This window comes from Arachis ipaensis, chromosome B5 (assembly GCF_059453495.1).
Source record: "Arachis ipaensis isolate K30076 ecotype BB chromosome B5, ASM5945349v1, whole genome shotgun sequence".
Classification (NCBI taxonomy): Eukaryota; Viridiplantae; Streptophyta; class Magnoliopsida; order Fabales; family Fabaceae; genus Arachis; species Arachis ipaensis.
In genome coordinates, this window is record NC_142440.1 from 5,599,477 (window position 1) to 5,619,042 (window position 19,566).

Here is a 19,566-nt window from a genome sequence, read left to right on the forward strand (position 1 = left end):
GGATCGTAACAAAATATTCAATAACACAAAAAAAACATCCTACAACCTAAACCTAATTCTCCTTCATGCCCTTCACCCTTCCTCTCCAACTCTCCTTCATGCCGTTCACTTTCTCCTTCTTCTCCTACTCCAATCACGTTGTTCCGCTGCCCCCCCTCCCCCACTGGTGTCGATCACTCTCCATCGTAGTAAAGAGACGTGTCTTCTCTTGCCGAAGACGACGACCCCGACTCCAACCCCATGATAGGAGCTCTGGAACTCCGTTACTGTGTTGTGCAACCCGACCCCACCCTTGAACTGGTGACGGACATTCTCCCACCGCCGCAAGGAGCCACGTCCCCCCCCCCTCTCCCGAAGACGACGTCCACAGCCTCCATGAAGGAGTCTCCGATCCAGAGCGTCATCATCACCGTGTCCACCCACGCCCTCGATTGGCCCTCAGCTAGTCCTCACTAGGGCTGGAAGTGAGTCAAGTCAGCTCATGAGCTTGGAATTGAGCTCATAAATTAAACGAGTCAAGCTTGAGTTTGGATAAGTTCAGCTCGTTAGCTCGTGAGCTGGCTCGATTATATATATATATTTAATTATTTAAAATTTTATATTATTTTTTATATATAATTTTTATGTAAGACATAAATAAAAAATTTTATAATTTATTGATATAGCATTATAAATTATGTTCCAATTATTTGAGTCAGCTTGTGAGCTCGAGCCAACTCGTGAGCTTTCGGTGAGCCGAGCTTGAGCTTAAGAAATAAGCTCGTTTGTGAATGAGTCGAGTTGTGAGCCTAGCTCGACTCACTTGCAGCCCTAGTCCCCATCCATGTGATTTATTTGCCGTGAAAAGTGCAGAAAAAACCCTTCGTTGCCAATTGCAACGACAAGATAACGCTGCTTGCGTCCGTTTTCAATATTTTTTTCCATTATCGGATGGTTTTTTGAGAGGCATTCAAATGTTTATGGGTTAAGATGGAACCGAATGTTTCTTTGAGACTCATTTGTATGTTTCTTTTGTACTTCAGTGGATGTTTCTTTTCGACTCATTTGGATGTTTTTTTTTTTGCATTGGGAGATATTTCTTTTCTAGGGCCTTGTAAAGGCTCAGTTTGCAGGTCTGGCAGTTAGCTGCGATCAATATCGAGCGTTTGGCGGCGTGGCATGGAGAACCGTACCGTGCGCGCTGCGATGATCAGGATTGGATGCTAAACTAAATGGTGACGCAACGGCAGGGGAGAGGTGCTGCACAAAGAACCGCTCGTGTTGGAGCGAACACGATTGGATGCGGAGAGAAACGACGCAGCGGAAAAAACAATTGGGGGAAGACGTGATAGCGGGCGACGATGATAAATACCAAAGAGATTATGTAGCGTCGCTAGTGGGAGAAGTCGCTCTACAGGTTGGTCTTTTCGCTGGGCGCGTGTAATCTTAATTTTTAGAATTAAAAAAAGAGTCCCGCTAGGGAGACAATGAGGTATCTATACAATATGTATAATGGGCTGTTTATATGGCTCAAATTAAATTAAAAATGACAATGAATCCCATTTACCCTAATTCCTATCGTTAAATCAAATTACCCCCAATTTACCATTGTTGACCATCCATTACCCTAACCCTCAAACACGTCACTGTCGCTGATCACCAGCCCCCTTCGCCGCGTCATTGTTGTTGGTCACCAACCCCTCCTCCGTGCACCCGCCTTTCTCACGACCCGCATCAGCTCCGACGAGAACTGCGTCGGCGACCCTTGTTCGCTGCCATACACCATCACTGGCAGCATCCACATCGCACCGTCGGCGTTGAACCACCAGACCGGTGCCTTGTTGCCCGACCTTGCACATTCGTCACCGCCGACCCGCCTAGCATCGCCCAGTCTTCGCGCTTGTGCCGTGGCTGGAAGCATCTCCGTGCCACTGTTCGCAGCTGAGGATCCGCGCCTTGTGTCGCCGCCTGCCGTGGACCATTCACCGGGACCAGCACGAACATCATAACCAGACTGTCGCCGACCATCCATGGTAAGTGGGTTAGTTTCTTAATTCCGTAATTCATTATTGCTGTTGCATCTTGTTCTAGAGACAGATTATGTTGCTGGGATGGTTGATTCTACATGGTGAAAATGCAATAGGTGCAGTTTTAGTATATTGGAGCATGTGGGATGAGAAATTGGTTGAGATTGTTGCAATTGATTTAACTTTAGTGGGAATGGTTTTAAATTTTCGGTATTCTAGTTTAGATAGCAGGAAATTTTTTTCTCTGCCCGTGTGGACTTTTGCATGTAATGTGACGTAAACTAGTTGACCATTGTCAATGTTTGGTGACCCTTATTGGATGGTTACTTTAGTAGGGTATTGGATGGTTGGTCTGTATGATAGATCCTTTGCTTATTGAATTGGATGGTTACTTCAGTACGTAATCAGATGGTTGGTTTTCATAGTCGATTTTATGCTTGCTTGAACAAGATTTTCCTCTTAAGTAAAGATGGTTACTATAGGAACATTTTCATGATTGATTTTGATGATCGTGGATGCTAGTTTGATGATCGTGAATGCTATTTTGAAGGCTTCTTTGAATCAGTTGATGGTTGCATAGTTTTTTTTTTCCTTTTTCGTGGTTTGCTTATGTTAGGTAAACAAATGTATGTATGATGCTCAAACCAGGTTATGGTCTGAGATAGTAAGTACCGATTTTTACTGAAATGGATGGCTAATTTATTATCTATTCGGATGGCTGTTTCTAGCTGTAAAAACTGCTTTATGTGGCTCCCATGTTGTTGCATTGTATGAAAATAATTTACCTTGATGGTTGTTGTGGTTGTAGCAACTCAAACCGGGTTTTTTTTTTTTTTTCAACTTTGAAGGATTCAAACTTGATCATGATATTGAAACAACTGCTTGGCTTAATTGTTTGCTATTTTCATATAAGCTGATTTGGTAAAGTTGGATAATTTAGTGATTTAGCCCAGTTTTGGATTAGGTGTAAGGGTCTCTCTCTTTTGTTGTTATTATTATTTTAGCTTTTCTTTTGATCGGTTATTTTAATTAAAAAAAAACTTGTTTGATTTTCTGGGCTTATTGATTTATGTTATTTATAATGAATTGTGATCATATTTTGTATCATGGCCTTAATATAATGAAGATGAAAATGATGAATGGAATGAGATATTTAGATGAAACAATTATGGTGGTGATTGGTTTCTGTGATGATCAGTTTTTCTTGGACTGACATAAGAACGGTGTTTTGGGAAAGAAAAGAAAATCACTTGTGTTTAATATGCATCCTCTTCTCCTAGTTCAAGACGTAATTTTTAAGGAACGTGTAAGAGAATTTTTCTTGGCGGCTTGTCCTACGCTTGTTCAAAACTTAAGATATGCAACACAGCATTTGAATTAATTCTTCAGTTGATTTTCTTAAGCTGTCAGATTTTGAGTCTGCAGAATGTATTTAGAATTATCTAATGAATTAAAGAAATAAAGACTATCATATACATCAAGTTCAGCTTCCATTTTTTTTGTTGGAAAACCATGCACATATTTCTAATTTAATCTTCTTCTTGTTCCATTCAAAAAGTAAAAGCATGCTCCTTTTTTTTATTATTATTTTTGCTCTAATCTCTGTGATAGTAAATCATTCACTGAATAAGGTTCACCCGGTTCATTTTTCTTGTATATGATAGCTTTCTTTTTGGGGAAGGGAAAAAAGGTTTTTTCCTTTTTACTATTGAGTTGCTGAGTTCTGTATGGCTTTTTTTTCCAACTCTGGAAAGAAGAGTTAGAAGCTACCATAACACTATATAAAGCCTTTCTAACTATTATGTTTTTTGGTCCGTTTTTTTTTTTATTTTCCTTGCTTGCTACACTAATGCTTAGATTTTGAAAAGTTGTAATTGATGTTCCATTTTTATTTAGTTTGAAGAAGTTCAAGCTAGATGTTCACTATCACACATACGACTTACTTTAATTTTTATTATGAACGTATCACATAAAGAGATTAATTTTCTTATATTTGGTATTAAATAAGTTTATTTAATTATAGAACATTTGGTCTCTAGAGCGTACTCCGAACTTGGATATTCATTCCTAGATCGACATGGTACGGATGGTTACTTCAATAAATACTTGGATGGTTGAGTTATATTTATTACCCTGCTGTTTAAGTGTGCCATGTTGTTGCTTTGTGTGAATCTAATTTACCTTTATGTTTGTTGTGTTTATAATTGGAGGAGTCGGTCTCTCAGACCACTTAAATTCTTGCTGTGGAAGTCCTTTCTCTTAATGGTTCTTATGATTATTTTTTGTATTAGCATCTGTAATGACTATAAGGTTTTTTACTCATGTTCTTATAATCTTCCTTTGTTGGTTACAAACTAAATAGAAACTTGCATTGGATTTCAGAGGAACTAGCACGAGGACGTTGATACAACATGCCGAAGATTTACTAAATGGGAGGAAGAACAAAGGGAGGAAGAAGTAGCGTAATAAGGTTTAACTATTGTGAATTTAATTACCTTAAGTTATATAAATTACTTACCGCTTAGAGTGTTGGGGATTTATTTATGATACTTTTGGAGGACTTGTTTCCAGTGGATACCTTTTTTCTTTTAAACTTCTGTGAATCTGTTGGTGTACAGTTGTTCAGGCATGACACACCCTCCGAGTGAGTCAAAATGACCATCTATTTTGTTTATGAAAGTAACCATCCAGTTACATACTGAACCGAACACCCGGTTTGTTATGTCTTAGAACAGGGATATCTCTTTCGTATTTTCAGATTTGACTTGAATCTGTTATGATTTTGGACAACATGATCAGTGTTCATGACACAATATCCAATGATTCCTTTGGAATGCATGCTACAGGTAGTATGAGTTGAATAACACAAAGAATAACCATTCACAAATACTGTGAAAGTGAACATCCAATATCATATAGAAACGAACATCCAACATAAATGTGTAAAAATAACAATGTAATTATTTTCTAAAACGACCAGCTACATACCAAAAGACCATGTTAAATAACAATCTGAAACTTGTAACAAATTGGATAACCATGATAATCAGATCCAGCATCACCATCAAGCATCAAATAAAACTAAGAACCCAAGAATAACCATCCACGTTCATAACAAAAGTGAACATCCGATCACGTACAAAAATGAACATCCAATGTATTTCAAATAAAGATAACTATGTATTCTATCTAAAATGATCCGCTACGTACCGAATGACTAGTTAGTATAGCATAAAGTAATTTGTAACAAATTTACTAACCTTACTTGTAAGATAAAGAATAACTATCATGTCTGATCATATATATATATATATATATATATATATAATTCATTGAAATAAATCAATTATAGATTCTTGCAACAACTGCATACAAACCTGAAAACTATATCTTTATAACATAATCCACCATCTTCATCTATCCTTGATAATAAATGAATACGAATCGAAACTATATATACATCGAGATGAAAAATAAACGCAAGCACACCTATGTCCAACATATTCTAACTTTTGCCAAACGAGGTTAACAAAGACAAAAAAGATTGTTACAATCACCTAAACTAAACAACAACAAAATAAAATGTAACTAATTAGCATGATCATGTTCTCTCTTTCATCTTGGATCAATTGTTATGTCAAATACCTTCTCTTGAGGTGGCTCTCTATTCTGCTAGTTTGGTATTAAATTCTTTGGCTGCACCTTTTTTGTATCATTGCTAGGTTTTTTACCTAAGAAATGGCTAGCAAAGTAGCACTGAAACATAGGATCAATACATACATGCTTAACCTAGTCTGGCAAAGTAGCACTGAAAAGAAGTGTCTAAACTTTGCTAACATCTTGTACCTTACTTGTAAAAATCAAGGACCATTGTTATACTAAAAAAAAAAGGAAGCTACAGAGTAAAAAATCAAACACTGGCATGGAACATCAGTGGCCTCAAATAATTTATAAATTATAGATTTAAAAAAATGAAATTTGGCCAAAGTGGCAAAAACCAAACCAAATACTTAGAATTAGTTCCACATCTTCAACAAAACCCATTATGAGCATCTCATTAGCCTCATCAAGGACATGGAACTTTAGCTGGCTCAGATCAATATTTTCCCTCTCTTTATGATCCTATATAAAATCAACAATAGCCATTAAATAGACTGAAGCTTCAATTATCAACATTGGCAATATGTATGAATCATATTGCAAAAATGAAAAACCATTATATGAAACCAACAAATATTATAAAGGCAATACCTTCACGCGACCTGGAGTGCCAACAACAATGTCAACGCCTCTCCTAAGCTTACTCTCCTGAGTCTGGTATGGAGCCCCACCATATATAAACAGCAAGAACTCAATCCCATTGCACCACCATAAACTTCAAAATCAGAATACACCTAATCAAAGAACATCTGAAACCTAGGTGTCAAACAAACATACAATATAGAGTAGAACGATAGCTTTATATTGACCTTTTGTAGTCTAAGAGGGGGACGAAGAAAAGCGTCGCGATCAGGCGGAGGGAACGATGGCGTTAGATTCGTTGACGGCAGACCACAAACAATGCAAAGAAGACACGGCGTTCAGAGATTAGTATCGTGCAACACAGGTCCACACGGGCGTGCGGATGTCCAGCGGCCAGGCGATGGCGACGGGGAGCTCCTAGTCGACGACTGACGCTCGACGGTAGCACGAGGGAGGCACGTGGGACGATGGCAGCAGCGAACACCAAGCTTGAAGGAACACTCCAATCGTGCGGGAAGACCGGTTGGGTAGCGCTGACTGCTCAGGTTGCAGCAGATTTCATGGAGGTTGGTTCTCCAGTGCCGGCGGTGGGCTCTCTTTGGTGGCTTCTTGGTCAAATTGGGGGAGGGGGTTTCTGCTAGGTCAGCAGGAGAGGGAGGATTAGATGAAGAAAGTAACAACAAAGGGAGAATCCTAATTTCATTCGAATTTAAAATTTGAAATAAATAATAATTAATTACTTTAATTATTATTTGATTTTAATTACAAAATTATCTTCATTGTACACATTGTAGAACAATTATATTGGCTTCTCATACTTTTCCTTAAAAAAATAGGATGATTTTAAAAAAGGAAAAGTATAGGGGCCAGCAACTTTGTTAAATTTTGGCTAGCATGTAACCAGCAAAGAAAAATGAGCCATTGGATGAAATCTCACATCATTAAAACCATCATTGATGACTATTTGATGGCTACAAATCACAAAAATTGTTGGCCCCTAACATTCCTCTTTAAAAAATTCAAGTTGATTGAACGCTCAATTGGATTTCTAGACTTTTTTATTATTATTATTATTATTATTATTATTATTATTATTATTATTATTATTATTATTATTATTATTATTATTATTATTATTCAGGTCATCATATAATCCATCTTTGCAAAAGCAAGACCACTTTTTTAAAAACTTCCCCCTTTCAGCCCATCAGAAACATTGCCCATCTATTTTTCATTTTATTTTTAATTTCAGTTTTAGTTTTGAAGCCTTGAAGAGTAATGAAATGGACTTTGGGCCCATAAGTCATAAACTTATTTTCTTGAATAAATACTCGAATTAATTCTTAAAGAATTTATGATCGAACATTTCGGTACATGATAAATTTTTATTCTAAAAAAACCTTTAAAAATTATTTTTGTCAAATAGAATGATTCTTGCATTATTTTAAAGAGAGATTAATTTTATTTTAAATATTTTTTTGAAGACCTATTCATATTCTGACCTACAATCAAAGCCGAAAACAAAATGAATAAGCCAAATTCTACAAAATCCAACAAGAGTCCCAAAGATTTATTTTACCAAGTTACCTGATTCATTCGGACTGTGAATTTTGTAGCAAAAAATGCCTCTTAACTACACTAACCTACATGTCTATAAACTCCCTCATTATTTAAAAGGTGGGATAATAATAATTTTTTAAACATGAGAAAGTAACTTCTCACTATTATAGTTGGAACAGTTTTGGAGTGATGCTCAAGCTATCACTTCATTATGTATAAATTTTCTATTTAATACAAGTATTTTTCAATTTTAGTTCATTTAAATTTGCTTAAAATTTTCGAATTTCATGTTTAGGCCAAAATCATATTGATTTTAGATAATTCTCATAACATGACCTATTTTTTTATAATAAAATTTGTTAGGAATTTATTTGTCAAAGATACGTACATACATATAAAAAATTGATTCAAAGACCAATATGACTAATGAGAGTAATTCTCAAAGATTCTTAAAGAATAAAAATTTGTTAGAATTTAAAGCACCTGACCTAAAATTTTTCAGAATCAAATTAAACTTACTCTATTTTCTTCTTCGGCTCCACAAAGAGGGAGGAACTTCAACTGTTCCACGACAATTTGTAAATATATACATAAAAAAAAAATATTATGTAAATTAAAAAAAAAAAAGTGGGCAACTTGAGTTTGATGTGTAGAAGAGGTAGCTAGGTGTATAATTGACCACAAGGTTCACAAAAAGGTTGACCACACATGGATTGATGGGACAGCCTTCTGCTTTGAAAAAGGTAGAGAAAAATTGCTAAAATTAACAAAGGTGGTAGCGAATTGAAATTCTACTTCCGGAGGATTAAATAAATTACTTTTCTGCGGAACAAAATATTTAAAATGAGTATAGTTTAGATTAATTATAGGATAAAATCGGTATAATTAATTGAATTAAATTGTATTAGTTTAGCCAATGAGTTATAGCTCAAATGATATAGTCTCTCCATACTCAATTAAGAAGTTGCGGGTTCGAGTCTCCTATTTTTGATTAAAAAAAATTGTATGGAAGAAATTTGAATTTATTTTTTTAATTTAATCTTATTCAAATTATTATAATTTAGATTAGATCGATTCATATCTTATCTAATAGTGTTCATAAATCGGATCTAATATGTAAATACATCATATTTATTTTCGATTTGTAAGTCCATCATTAATTCTGTACATTTATAGGATCGAATTACAAATTTTATGTAGATATTTGTAGATTTGTAAATCCATAAAAAATAAATAAAAATATAAATAGTGTAAATATTATTAATTTTTTATTAAATTTATTAATTTTTTGTTAATTTTCTCTTGAATTTTATTATTATTGTTTTTTAATTTTTTTTTTTTAATTTTTGTAGATATACTCGATATCTACTTTGATATACAAATATATGCATCATATCGAATCTAATCCCAAAAACTATAAATATTGGACCTGATGATTTTAATGCGTATTGGATCGAGGTGTTCCAAATTAAAATTTTGGCTATCTAATTGGATCCCATCTGATCTATCAATACATCTAATATTATCCAATTTTTTTCACAAATTGAATTATTTCTAGTCTAAATATTAAAATTTTAAAATTTTTTAAACAAAAATATGTAATCAAATAATAATATAAAATAATTGAGCAGTCACCAAAAAACAATAAATAAATGATTGAGCATCAAACTTGGGGCTTCTTTTGCTACACTTGATTTTGCAAACCAATTAGCAATTTAAGTTAGTGGAATATAACAAATTCTTAATATATATTTAAAAAATTGAGAAAATATAAGCTTGAGCATGAATATAAAAAATAAAATAAAATAAGTGTAGAGCATCTCTGCCATGCGATTTTGATTCTCTTGGCAGATTCCAATTAACATTCTTCTTCTTCTTCTTCTTCTTCTTCTTCTTCTCATTGATCCGTTCCCGTTTTTTCTCACTTCCAACAAACTTTTCTATTGCCTTTCTGATTCTTACAACCATGACCGTCTCCTCTGAAAGGTAACATTTTTCATTCCAACGTTTCATTTGCAACCTTGTTGATCAGTTCATTTGTTCCACAATTCGTGGAATCGGGTATCTGTGTTAATCTCTTCATTCTTTTATTGTTTGTGCGCTTCTGCTTCTGAAGTTGCTCAAGATTTCACCTTTTTTTAATGTTACATGTTTATGCTTCCTCAATGTAGAGTTTCTATACGAAAGTCGAAAGTTAATCCCTTTTCGTGTTCATTTATTGATTAAATCACTCTATATTTTCATTAATGAGAAATTGTTCTCCTTGCATGCAAATCAATAAATAAAATAAAATAAAAATGATAAATTGTGAATTGCTGCCACTGCTCTGTTTATTTGTAGCTGAGATCAAGTTCATATAGAACAAAAGGGAGAGGATGTGGTTCAAGTTGTGCACACATAATTGATTATTATTTACTATTTAGCTTTGTTTTGTGTTTTGGAATTGATTACCAAGTTCATTTTTTTTGCTGATAAAATTAATTTTGAGCCACAAGGATGAAGCAAGGAGATTTGATTTATGTTTTTTCATAAATCCCAAGTTGATGAATCTCCTATATTATTGAAGATGTTGCCAATTTAAGGAATCTGCAATGAATAACTATTCTTTGCCATTTATGATGAAGGATCTGTCAACAGTTTTTTATGTAGCAATCTTTTTCATAAAGTGTGACAATGCTATCTTCTTGTTAATTTTTAGGGGATGGCATGCATATAGAAATGTCAAAGTATATGCTAAAAATCTTAATAGTTAATATAGACTATAAACTTATCTTGCCACACTTGTCTGTCTTATTCTGTGGCAGCAAGAATTCTCTCACCCAACTAGCTCCACTTGAGGCAGTGCTCTTTGATATAGATGGAACTCTCTGTGACTCTGATCCACTCCACTACTACGCATTCCGTGAAATGCTCAAAGAGGTAGCATTTGATTTCTTGATAGAAAATATTTAGGGGAGAAAAATACTTAGAACATAGAGACTGTATAGTTTTCTAATTGAATATTACTTTTATCATCATCATATTATAAATTATACATACACCTTGACAAAACAAATCACAAATTTTAGAAAAACCAACAGAAACTATTGTGGTTTTCAGATTGGTTTCAATGGAGGTGTTCCTATAACAGAGGAATTTTTCATTGAGACTGTTGCCGGCAAGCACAATGATGATATTGCCTTGGCTCTCTTTCCTGGTGATCTTGAACGAGGCTTAAAGTTTGTAGATGACAAGGAAGACATGTTCCGGAAGTATATACTCTGCTAATCTAAGTTTCCTTCTCATTGTTGTTTGTTTTAAAATTCATAATATAATTCACTTGATGGACTGTACAGATTGGCAAAAGAGCAAGTAAAGCCATTGAATGGCCTTGATAAAGTGAGGGAATGGATTGAAAGTCGTGGGCTGAAAAGAGCGGCAGTGACCAATGCTCCAAGAGCTAATGCAGAACTCATGATCTCATTGCTTGGTCTCTCAGACTTTTTTCATGCTGTCATTATTGGTGGAGAATGTGAACATGCCAAGCCTCATCCAGACCCCTACTTGAAAGGTCTTGAAGCTCTGAAAGCATCAAAGGATCACTCATTTGTATTTGAGGTCTGCAATGTTTTTTTGCCCTTAACTAATTGGGAGAAGACTTTATTGCTGTTATTGAATCTAAATGATAATGACACAAATTCTGTTTTGTTATCATAGGATTCTGTTTCTGGGATCAAAGCTGGAGTGGCAGCTGGGATGCCTGTTGTAGGTTTAGCTACTCGAAACCCGGAGCATCTACTGATGGAAGCAAAGCCTGCCTTTCTGATTAAGGATTATGCAGACCCAAAATTGTGGGAAGCTTTGGAAGAACTTGACAAGGCTGGTACTAAAAAAGTATGAAGAGTACAACTGAAAGAATATATTGGTAAATTCAAGTAGCTGGTTTGATCTAATAAGCTCACATGATTACCTCTATAATTTTGTTTAGAGGGCAATGTTGCATGGCTGGAAGTTATTGATCCAAAAACAATCAATCTCTCATTTTTTCAGTTTATAATCATACTCACTTTAAAAGATGACAGTCCAATATTATAGTACTAGTTTCTCATTCTTGCTTTGGAACAGAGAGCAAACACTTGTCTTCTATTTATATTTTGTAATTTCATTGGCCACGAATAAGTGGGATAGCCCAAGATTGCATACAATACAAACAAACAAATTCTCCTAGATTTCTCAAAATATAGTTTAGATTTCTCACAATCTTTTTACCGTTTTCTGCCTGCTTTTTGCCTTGGTTTTTGATCAAACAGAATTTAGAAGTTGGTATATTTTGTCTAGTGTGAAGACAAACATAATAAAGTAACATGGACAAAATATATATAAATTCTTCTGCTTCTTAACTAAGTCCAAAATTTTAATGGGGGCACTTATTGCCTAATGCCTATACTGTATGTTTGAATCAGTCTCTGGAATATATCAGTTTTCCTTAAACAGAGAAACATACATCCATATCAAGAAAATGAGTAAATGACCACATATTATCGCAGGGTTTACATTTTAGATAAAATTAGTGTAAATAAATTGGATCTAAATCTTTTTTTTCTTGTTCAACATTACTGTTTTAAAGATCCCATTGGAAAGAGAAATGAGGAAAATTCTAGCGGGTAAGACTGTAAGAGGATATGAATAACTATAAACCTTGTTTCTTTCCTCCTTTTTAATATGATGATGATATATTCAGTGTTCTCATATGGTAATAGTTATTTATTATACAATGTATAGGTTATTTCTATAGGTAAAATATATTTTTGTAATTTAAAGAAGGAAGTGCAGAGCATCACTTCTCCCAGTTAATTATTCTCTCCGTCATATTCAATTATTCATAACCAACTTGGGTTGGTCGAGTGGTCAGTTTACTCGTCTGCTTAAGCAAGTGTTGGGAGTTCGAACTCCGCCTTGTGCATGCAGCAACTCATTGGCCAGTGGCAGACGCGACGGATTATTCCTTAACCTAATAATAAAAATCGTAATAATTATAGAAAAAAATACAATTGATCACACATCAAAATTAAACTCTTAAATGAACTCAAAATCAAATTCATTTCAAATTACACATCTGTCCCTAACAGTTTCCCCCTTCCAGCTTCGGTGCTCCACCTCTGCCACGTCACATGGCTGGTGCCGCTTGCACTCTCCATCTCCGGCTCCTCTTACCGCCTTGCGTTCAAACTGATTCTCCGAGTAACCTTTACTATTCATCATCCTCTTCCATTCCATTTGTTTTATCGATCAACAGAACCAACTGCCCAAGACCCAATTCTCGTTCAGGTCACCTTTGCTGCAGGTAACAAATTCATCATCCTCCCACAGTATGATTTTCTATTTCATTTGCCTCCATATCTCATATAACCATGTTTTTTGAACTATTTTCCTGGTTATAAATTCTGGGTGTGTGTCAAAATTACTACTTTGTTTTCTTTCTGGGGTCCAATCATGTTCCTGTGAATGAGGTTGTATGGCTTTTGTCGTACAAGGAGAGTTTGGTAAATTAAAGAGTGGGTCCATTATGGACCCAAAAATGTGTTGCACCACTTAAAACGTGCCCTTTCCGCTTCTTATGCAACACTTTCTCAGTATTCCACACAACACTAGCCAAACTTTTCTTTCGCCATTCTGTGAACCATGACGACTTCTTCTCATACCTGCGTCGAAAGGTAAGGTTTCTCCTAAGCCATTGAATTGCTTCTTGAAGATCTAGCTGGTTTTGTCATCTGCAGTGAAGCAGGTTCTGCTTCATGCTTTGATTATTAGTATTTAGTTAAGTATCCTTTAATTTTATACTTGCTTTAAACTTGTTTAACTGCTAAGATGCAGAGAATAATGGCAGTTTGGGACATGACAAATTTTATCATAGAAACTTTATGAATGTAGGCATATGTAGATTCAACCCAATTTTATGGTTTATCACACTTTGTCATGTAGTTATTTCCTTCATTTTTGTGGCAGCAAGGGTTCTCTTGCTAGACTAGCTCCCCTTGAGGCAGTGCTCTTTGATGTAGATGGAACTCTCTGTGACTCTGATCTACTCCATTACTATGCTTTCCGCGAAATGCTCCAAGAGGTAGTGTGTTTGTTTTTGCTGGGTGAGTTTGGTATGGAGTGAAAATTGGGGTAGAAATTTTCAATCTTTGAATATTTGATTTGTGTTTTTTTTTATCTCTCAATTTCGTCTCCATACAAAAATCAAGATTAGTAGAACATTCTAGGCAAAAATATTTATTAAATGGAGAGAACATTGGGTTTCAACTGAATGTTCCATTTAGCATATTTCGAGTCACCCTGAAAAAACACATGATCAATAGCTATTATAAAATCTGACAGAAACTTTGGTGGTTGTCAGATTGGTTACAATGGAGGTACTCCTATAACAGAGGAATTCTATAGTGAGAATATTTCTGGCACACACGACGAGGATGCTGCCTTGTTTCTCTTTCCTGACGACCGGGAACGGGGTTTGAAGTTCGTAGAAGATAAGGAAGCCATGTTCCGGAAGTAAATCTTACTTTCTTTCTTTCTTTTCCCCTTGTAGTTTTTCAAAGCTTAAAATGATTATTTATTCCCTTGATGGATTATACAGATTGGCAAAAGATCAACTAAAGCCTTTAAATGGCCTTGATAAAGTGATTAAATGGGTTGAAGATCGTAGCTTGAAGCGCGCTGCAGTGACCAATGCTCCAAGACCGAATGCAGAGCTCATGATCTCAAAGCTTGGCCTCTCAGATTTCTTTGATGCTGTCATTATCGGTAGCGAATGTGAACATGGCAAGCCTCATCCAGATCCCTACCTTAAAGGTCTTGAAGCTCTCAAAGCATCAAAGGATCACACATTTATATTTGAGGTCTGCATTCTTCTATGCCATAATGATTTTTAAACTGTTCTTTACCTAAATGTTATTGGATTGTGGTATCAATAATTCTGCTTCTGCATTTGATTTTCATTCTACTTTGTTGTCATAGGATTCTGTCTCAGGGATCAAAGCTGGAGTGGCTGCTGGGATGCCTGTTATAGGTATAACCAACCGGAATGCCGAGCATTTACTGATGGAAGCAAAGCCTACCTTTCTGATTAAGGATTATGATGATCCAAAACTGTGGGCAGCTTTGGATGAACTTGACAAGGCTGGTGCTCGTTGAGTATGAATTACTTGTGCAAGTAGCACATTTGAATTCTGTTCAAGGGGCGATATTACAAATTTACAATAATACATAGTCCATAACCAATGTTGCTTTTAAGGAGAAAGCAAACACTTATTAAGGTTATATTCTGGTAGCATTGTGTACTATCATTGGCCATGAATATGCTGGTGAACCCATATTTGCAAATACAAATTCATGAAGTATCTTATGAATAATTTACAATTCTCTTAAGTAATTAGATAGACTATAGTTACGATTTTCATAATCTCTTCAACAATCATCTTTGTACTGAAACTGTCAAATAAGCTTAATGTTGCTAATCTATGTGATCAATTCAGCCGGTTCTAATATATCGGAATAGAATTTTTTTTTCCAAAACCAAAGGATTGAAAAATCAGATCTAACATGTCCATGTATCCATGTAAGATAGTGGATAATCATTTGAACTAGAGTCATCTCAGCAATTGGTAAAATGCTCTATAAAGTAAAATGCTTAAGAATTTTTTTCTCTTCAAGATTACAAAACTTTGAAAAGCCAAGCTGTTTTGTATATATGATCGATGCTGAGAATAGGCATGTCAACCCAAGAATTGGTCCACAAGTTTAGCCACGGAGTTGGCTAGGCTATCTGCTGCTTCTTGTGAAGATGCCTCGGCATATACACGAACAACATCCTCCGTGCCAGATGGTCGCACAAAGCATCGACCTTGAGAATACTTTCCTATAAACACACAAGAAAAAGGAAAATGATGACAAAGCTGCAATACTGCAATACATTGGTAAGGGAAGTCTTGACAGGTTTCACTTGTTTCAAACAAACATATCATGGCCAAAAAATAAAAAAGAAAAAGAGAGGAAGCAAAGAAGATACCGGTTTCGTTGTTGATTGCTTCTTGTAGACCAGGGGGACTCACAACTACAGTTTCTGCGTTTGTTGTAATCACTGTAGTCCTATCAGCAACTTTGACCTGGGGTTTTAAGTAAAAAACCAATGCATCATTTCAGAATTTAAAGAAGCAACTAGTATTACACACAAAAATAAGCACATGTAAATCCCTTGATTACAAGGCAATTACCTGCAATAACAATAGTAAAAAAAGAAATGAAGAAAAATTATGATGTTTAAGTTGAATAAGTAACTTCAAAACCAAGGTGAGAGGTGAAGTTTTGTGACCAAAGCATAGCCACCTGACTCCAAATGCTAGCAGTCAACACAATAATACGGCATAATTTGGACCTAATACATGTCAAAGGAAAACCTTCAAGCTATCTAATTTTAGACAACTCTGAGATCAAATAGTTTGTCATTCTAATTATCACTAACCTTAAGCTGCCTGCTGGGCAAATCATGATAAAGTTCATTCCATCTGTGTATGGACCATCCCATGTGCTGCAATATGACTTCCACCAAGAGCACTCCACTCAAGGCATCTCCAACTGCTTGGTTGATCAACCTACTGGTAGCCAATAATCTCAAAGCCGCCTTTTCTGCATCTGAACCTGAAACAAACACCAAAAATATTTCATTTTTGTTTTGCAGATTAATCTCAAAAGCAAAGTGAGAGAATGACAAGAACTACTGAATTAAACCTTTAGATTTTGCAGAGAGCTCATTTGTAGTGGCCTCTAACCACCCTACGAAAGATTCAGAAAATAGGACAGTTCCATGGCCATTTGCCTCAAAATATATGCCAATATCAAATTCAGCAGCTTTTTCATGCAAGTATTTTACTCCAGTTGGAGTCAAATTGATTTCAAGTCCCAACTGTTTAAGGTAATTAGTAGATGCTCCATTTGCATAAGCGGTCTGCACTATACCAAGACGAGCTTGGTGGTTGTTCTTTGTGCCTTCTTTCTCATTAAGAATGCTTAGTTGCTCTTGAATAAACAAGGCAAACAGAGAAAGTATCTTATCCCCATCAACAAGATCAATTGCTCCACTGCTTTCTGGATGTACAGTAAAATAAACAAGTCTATCAGCATCTCCATCCAAGCTAGCACACCTGCAAACTAGAACTAACTCCATTAGTAATTACCATCATAAATAACATCAAAATAGCAATGCTCAAAGGAATCCATCCATTACATCAAATGATAGGGCCAGGTAAATATCAATTTTTATTTTATTATCATAAGAATAATTTTAAGGATTATGTAAACCAACTTTTATTTTATTTTATTTTTATCAATTCCAGGGTACAAATTTATAATTTTCAATAAAATGAATATCTTCCCTTTAAAACTTTGATTAACTTGCAGTAAATATCCTGATTGATTAAATTATTTGTAATCTCTAACTAGAAACATTATGCTATCTGTTTTAATGAAGGAAAAAAAATTGAGAGCGGCCAATATACACTTCATATCATATTGTTATGAAAAATCGAGCAGCATGCCATAGCAACTTCACTTTTAGCTTAATGAACAGACCGACCTTATCCCAGCATCACTGGAACCAAAGCCATGTGGAGCAACCTTCTCTTTCTGCACATAATCAGCGCCAACTCCTTCATTCAGTACGCCTCCATCTTCACTGCTATTCCGAACCTCAATAATCAAACCATTCAACAATTTCTCTAGAACTTTTAGTTTCAGTCCACCTACACCATTAGCTCCATCCACAACCAATTTGTCATTCGTCCCATCGAACTTGCTCCTTTCACTTGGAATCAAATCCATTAAGCACCTGATCCAATCACACAATGATCCTAAAAGGATGTGATCAGTGATGATCATAATCACAATATGTCGAAGGAACAACAAGAGCAACATCCATCATAGCAATACTTGGACGAGATTGGACTAACCTGAATGAGCTCGAAAGCTGTTCAACGTAATCCTGCTCTGAGGCCTTCATGCCCTTATTCCTAGCCCGAACCATCCAATGTAACTGAGGAGTTGTCAAAATCCCCAAGTCCATTGCAACCGCTCTAACAATCGACGCGACACCCTTCAATTTTATCCAGTTATACATGATTTAAACAACAGAAACAGAACACAATAAGCTCAGCATTTACTTAAGGAAACCATACTTCTTTAGCAGCTTCAAGCAAAGCTTCTCCGCTAGGTCTGGTGTCTCTCCCCAAAAGTATTTCAGCATGCTTAACTCCATCAAACTGAATACCCTCTTTCTTGACAAATTCATTTATCAACTGTGGGCAATATCAATATGGAACCATATTAAATTGAACTACTTTTCTTTTAAACTTACATAGACTTCACCATTTTTTATTGGTTTTTTTCTTTACAAAAAAATAAACTTTATATATTACTTCAAAAATAAAAAAGAGAGAAATTTGTGCGAACCCGGATCAGTTCTTGTGGAGAAGGAGCATTGGCGAGGGCATCAGCGAAGGGTTCCCAATGCTGAGAAAGCATTCCTCCGTTGGGGTCAGCGATTTTGACGCCGTTGTCGGAGACTTTGTTGTGGGAAGCAGTGATCATGACGCCGATCACCGACTGCGTCTTCAGCGATCTGAGAGCCGCCAAAATTCCGACCCTGTAAACCGTCGATTGGAGCAGCGATGCATCGGCCCTGAACCCAGCTGTGCCGTACGACAGCTTCACTCCTTGTGGTGGCAAGAAGCGAGAGGAAGATTCGAGAATCAGAGACTGTTGTTGTTCGTTCATGGCCGGAGGTGTATGAATTACGACTCTGCTCCTGGATCCGCTGAATCTGCCACCACTGAAACCACTGTATCTTGCTTAAGCTGGAGTTTAACCAACGACGTAAAATCATTAAGAAATGAATGCTTTTTGTTTTTTAAATTTTGACAGTAATAAATTAACTTTAAATCTTTAAAGAAAAAAAAAAATATCAATTAAGAATAGTAATGTGTGGCAGTGTGGACATATATGTATGAATAAATAGTGAAAAATTAGCTAATGAATTATAACTCAATTGACATAATTTCTCTTTATTAATCTAAGAGATGACGAATTCGTTAAATATTTGTTATTTTTGAATTTTTATATAATATTTATCAATAGTTCTTTATTTATTACAAATTTTATTAAAATTAAAAGAATTTCATTCTAAAAATTATTACTTAAACATCGTTATTAAATTTTATGTGATAAATTAATAAAAAAATATAATATATCTACTATTTACTATTTTAAAAGACTAAATTAATATTTCTTTTAAATTAATTAATTCAATATCAAAATTTTCAAAAAGTCTACTAGCCACTTTACTCTTAATTTTATTAGTTAAAGTATTAAAGATGGAGCAATGCAGAAGCTAAAACTTTTATAAAAGAGACTACTTTACATAAATAATGTGACTTTTAGTTGTTTTTTTTTTAGTAAATAGAAATATATATTATTTTACTTTTTTAAAAACTCAAAGTACAAAAATTTGTTATTATTCTGCGATAAGTGAAATAATTTTTTCTATCATGGATAGAAACTCGTATATGTATAATTTTTTTTGGTGACTAAATAAACCAAAACAACAATATTTTACAACCAAAAAAAAAAAAGAAAAGCTTTTAAAATGGTATTTTATTTATTTTTTAATGTAATTAATAATATTTTTTAAAAGAATACATGTAATATAACACCAACCTAATTCCTGAAC

The 19,566-nt window shown here is 34.9% G+C and overlaps 3 protein-coding genes across 4 annotated transcripts; 2 read left to right on the forward strand and 1 right to left on the reverse strand.

Moving 5' to 3' along the window:
• Positions 1–9,570: 9,570 nt before the first annotated feature.
• On the forward strand, positions 9,571–12,014 carry LOC107641649 (2-deoxyglucose-6-phosphatase). The gene is made up of 5 exons (XM_016345130.3): positions 9,571–9,794; positions 10,613–10,727; positions 10,908–11,059; positions 11,144–11,405; positions 11,505–12,014. Exons 1-5 carry the CDS (start codon positions 9,775–9,777, stop codon positions 11,685–11,687), a joined length of 732 nt encoding a protein of 243 aa, XP_016200616.1. The 5' UTR covers positions 9,571–9,774; the 3' UTR covers positions 11,688–12,014.
• An 857-nt stretch (positions 12,015–12,871) lies between these two features.
• On the forward strand, positions 12,872–15,219 carry LOC107642628 (2-deoxyglucose-6-phosphatase). 2 transcript variants are annotated; one of them, XM_088487818.1, is made up of 5 exons: positions 12,872–13,131; positions 13,794–13,908; positions 14,188–14,339; positions 14,425–14,686; positions 14,805–15,219. In XM_088487818.1, exons 1-5 carry the CDS (start codon positions 12,959–12,961, stop codon positions 14,979–14,981), a joined length of 879 nt encoding a protein of 292 aa, XP_088343944.1. In that variant the 5' UTR covers positions 12,872–12,958; the 3' UTR covers positions 14,982–15,219. The 2 variants fall into 2 exon arrangements, with proteins under 2 accessions (XP_088343944.1, XP_088343945.1); XM_088487819.1 differs by lacking the exon at positions 12,872–13,131 and adding an exon at positions 13,355–13,501.
• A 91-nt stretch (positions 15,220–15,310) lies between these two features.
• Positions 15,311–18,821, reverse strand: DRT101 (phosphoglucosamine mutase-like protein). Its single transcript, XM_016346037.3, has 8 exons — positions 18,291–18,821; positions 18,017–18,136; positions 17,792–17,934; positions 17,419–17,670; positions 16,575–16,987; positions 16,309–16,484; positions 15,856–15,952; positions 15,311–15,705 (listed from the first exon to the last, which is right to left on the reverse strand). Exons 1-8 carry the CDS (start codon positions 18,612–18,614, stop codon positions 15,563–15,565), a joined length of 1,668 nt encoding a protein of 555 aa, XP_016201523.1. The 5' UTR covers positions 18,615–18,821; the 3' UTR covers positions 15,311–15,562.
• Positions 18,822–19,566: the final 745 nt, after the last annotated feature.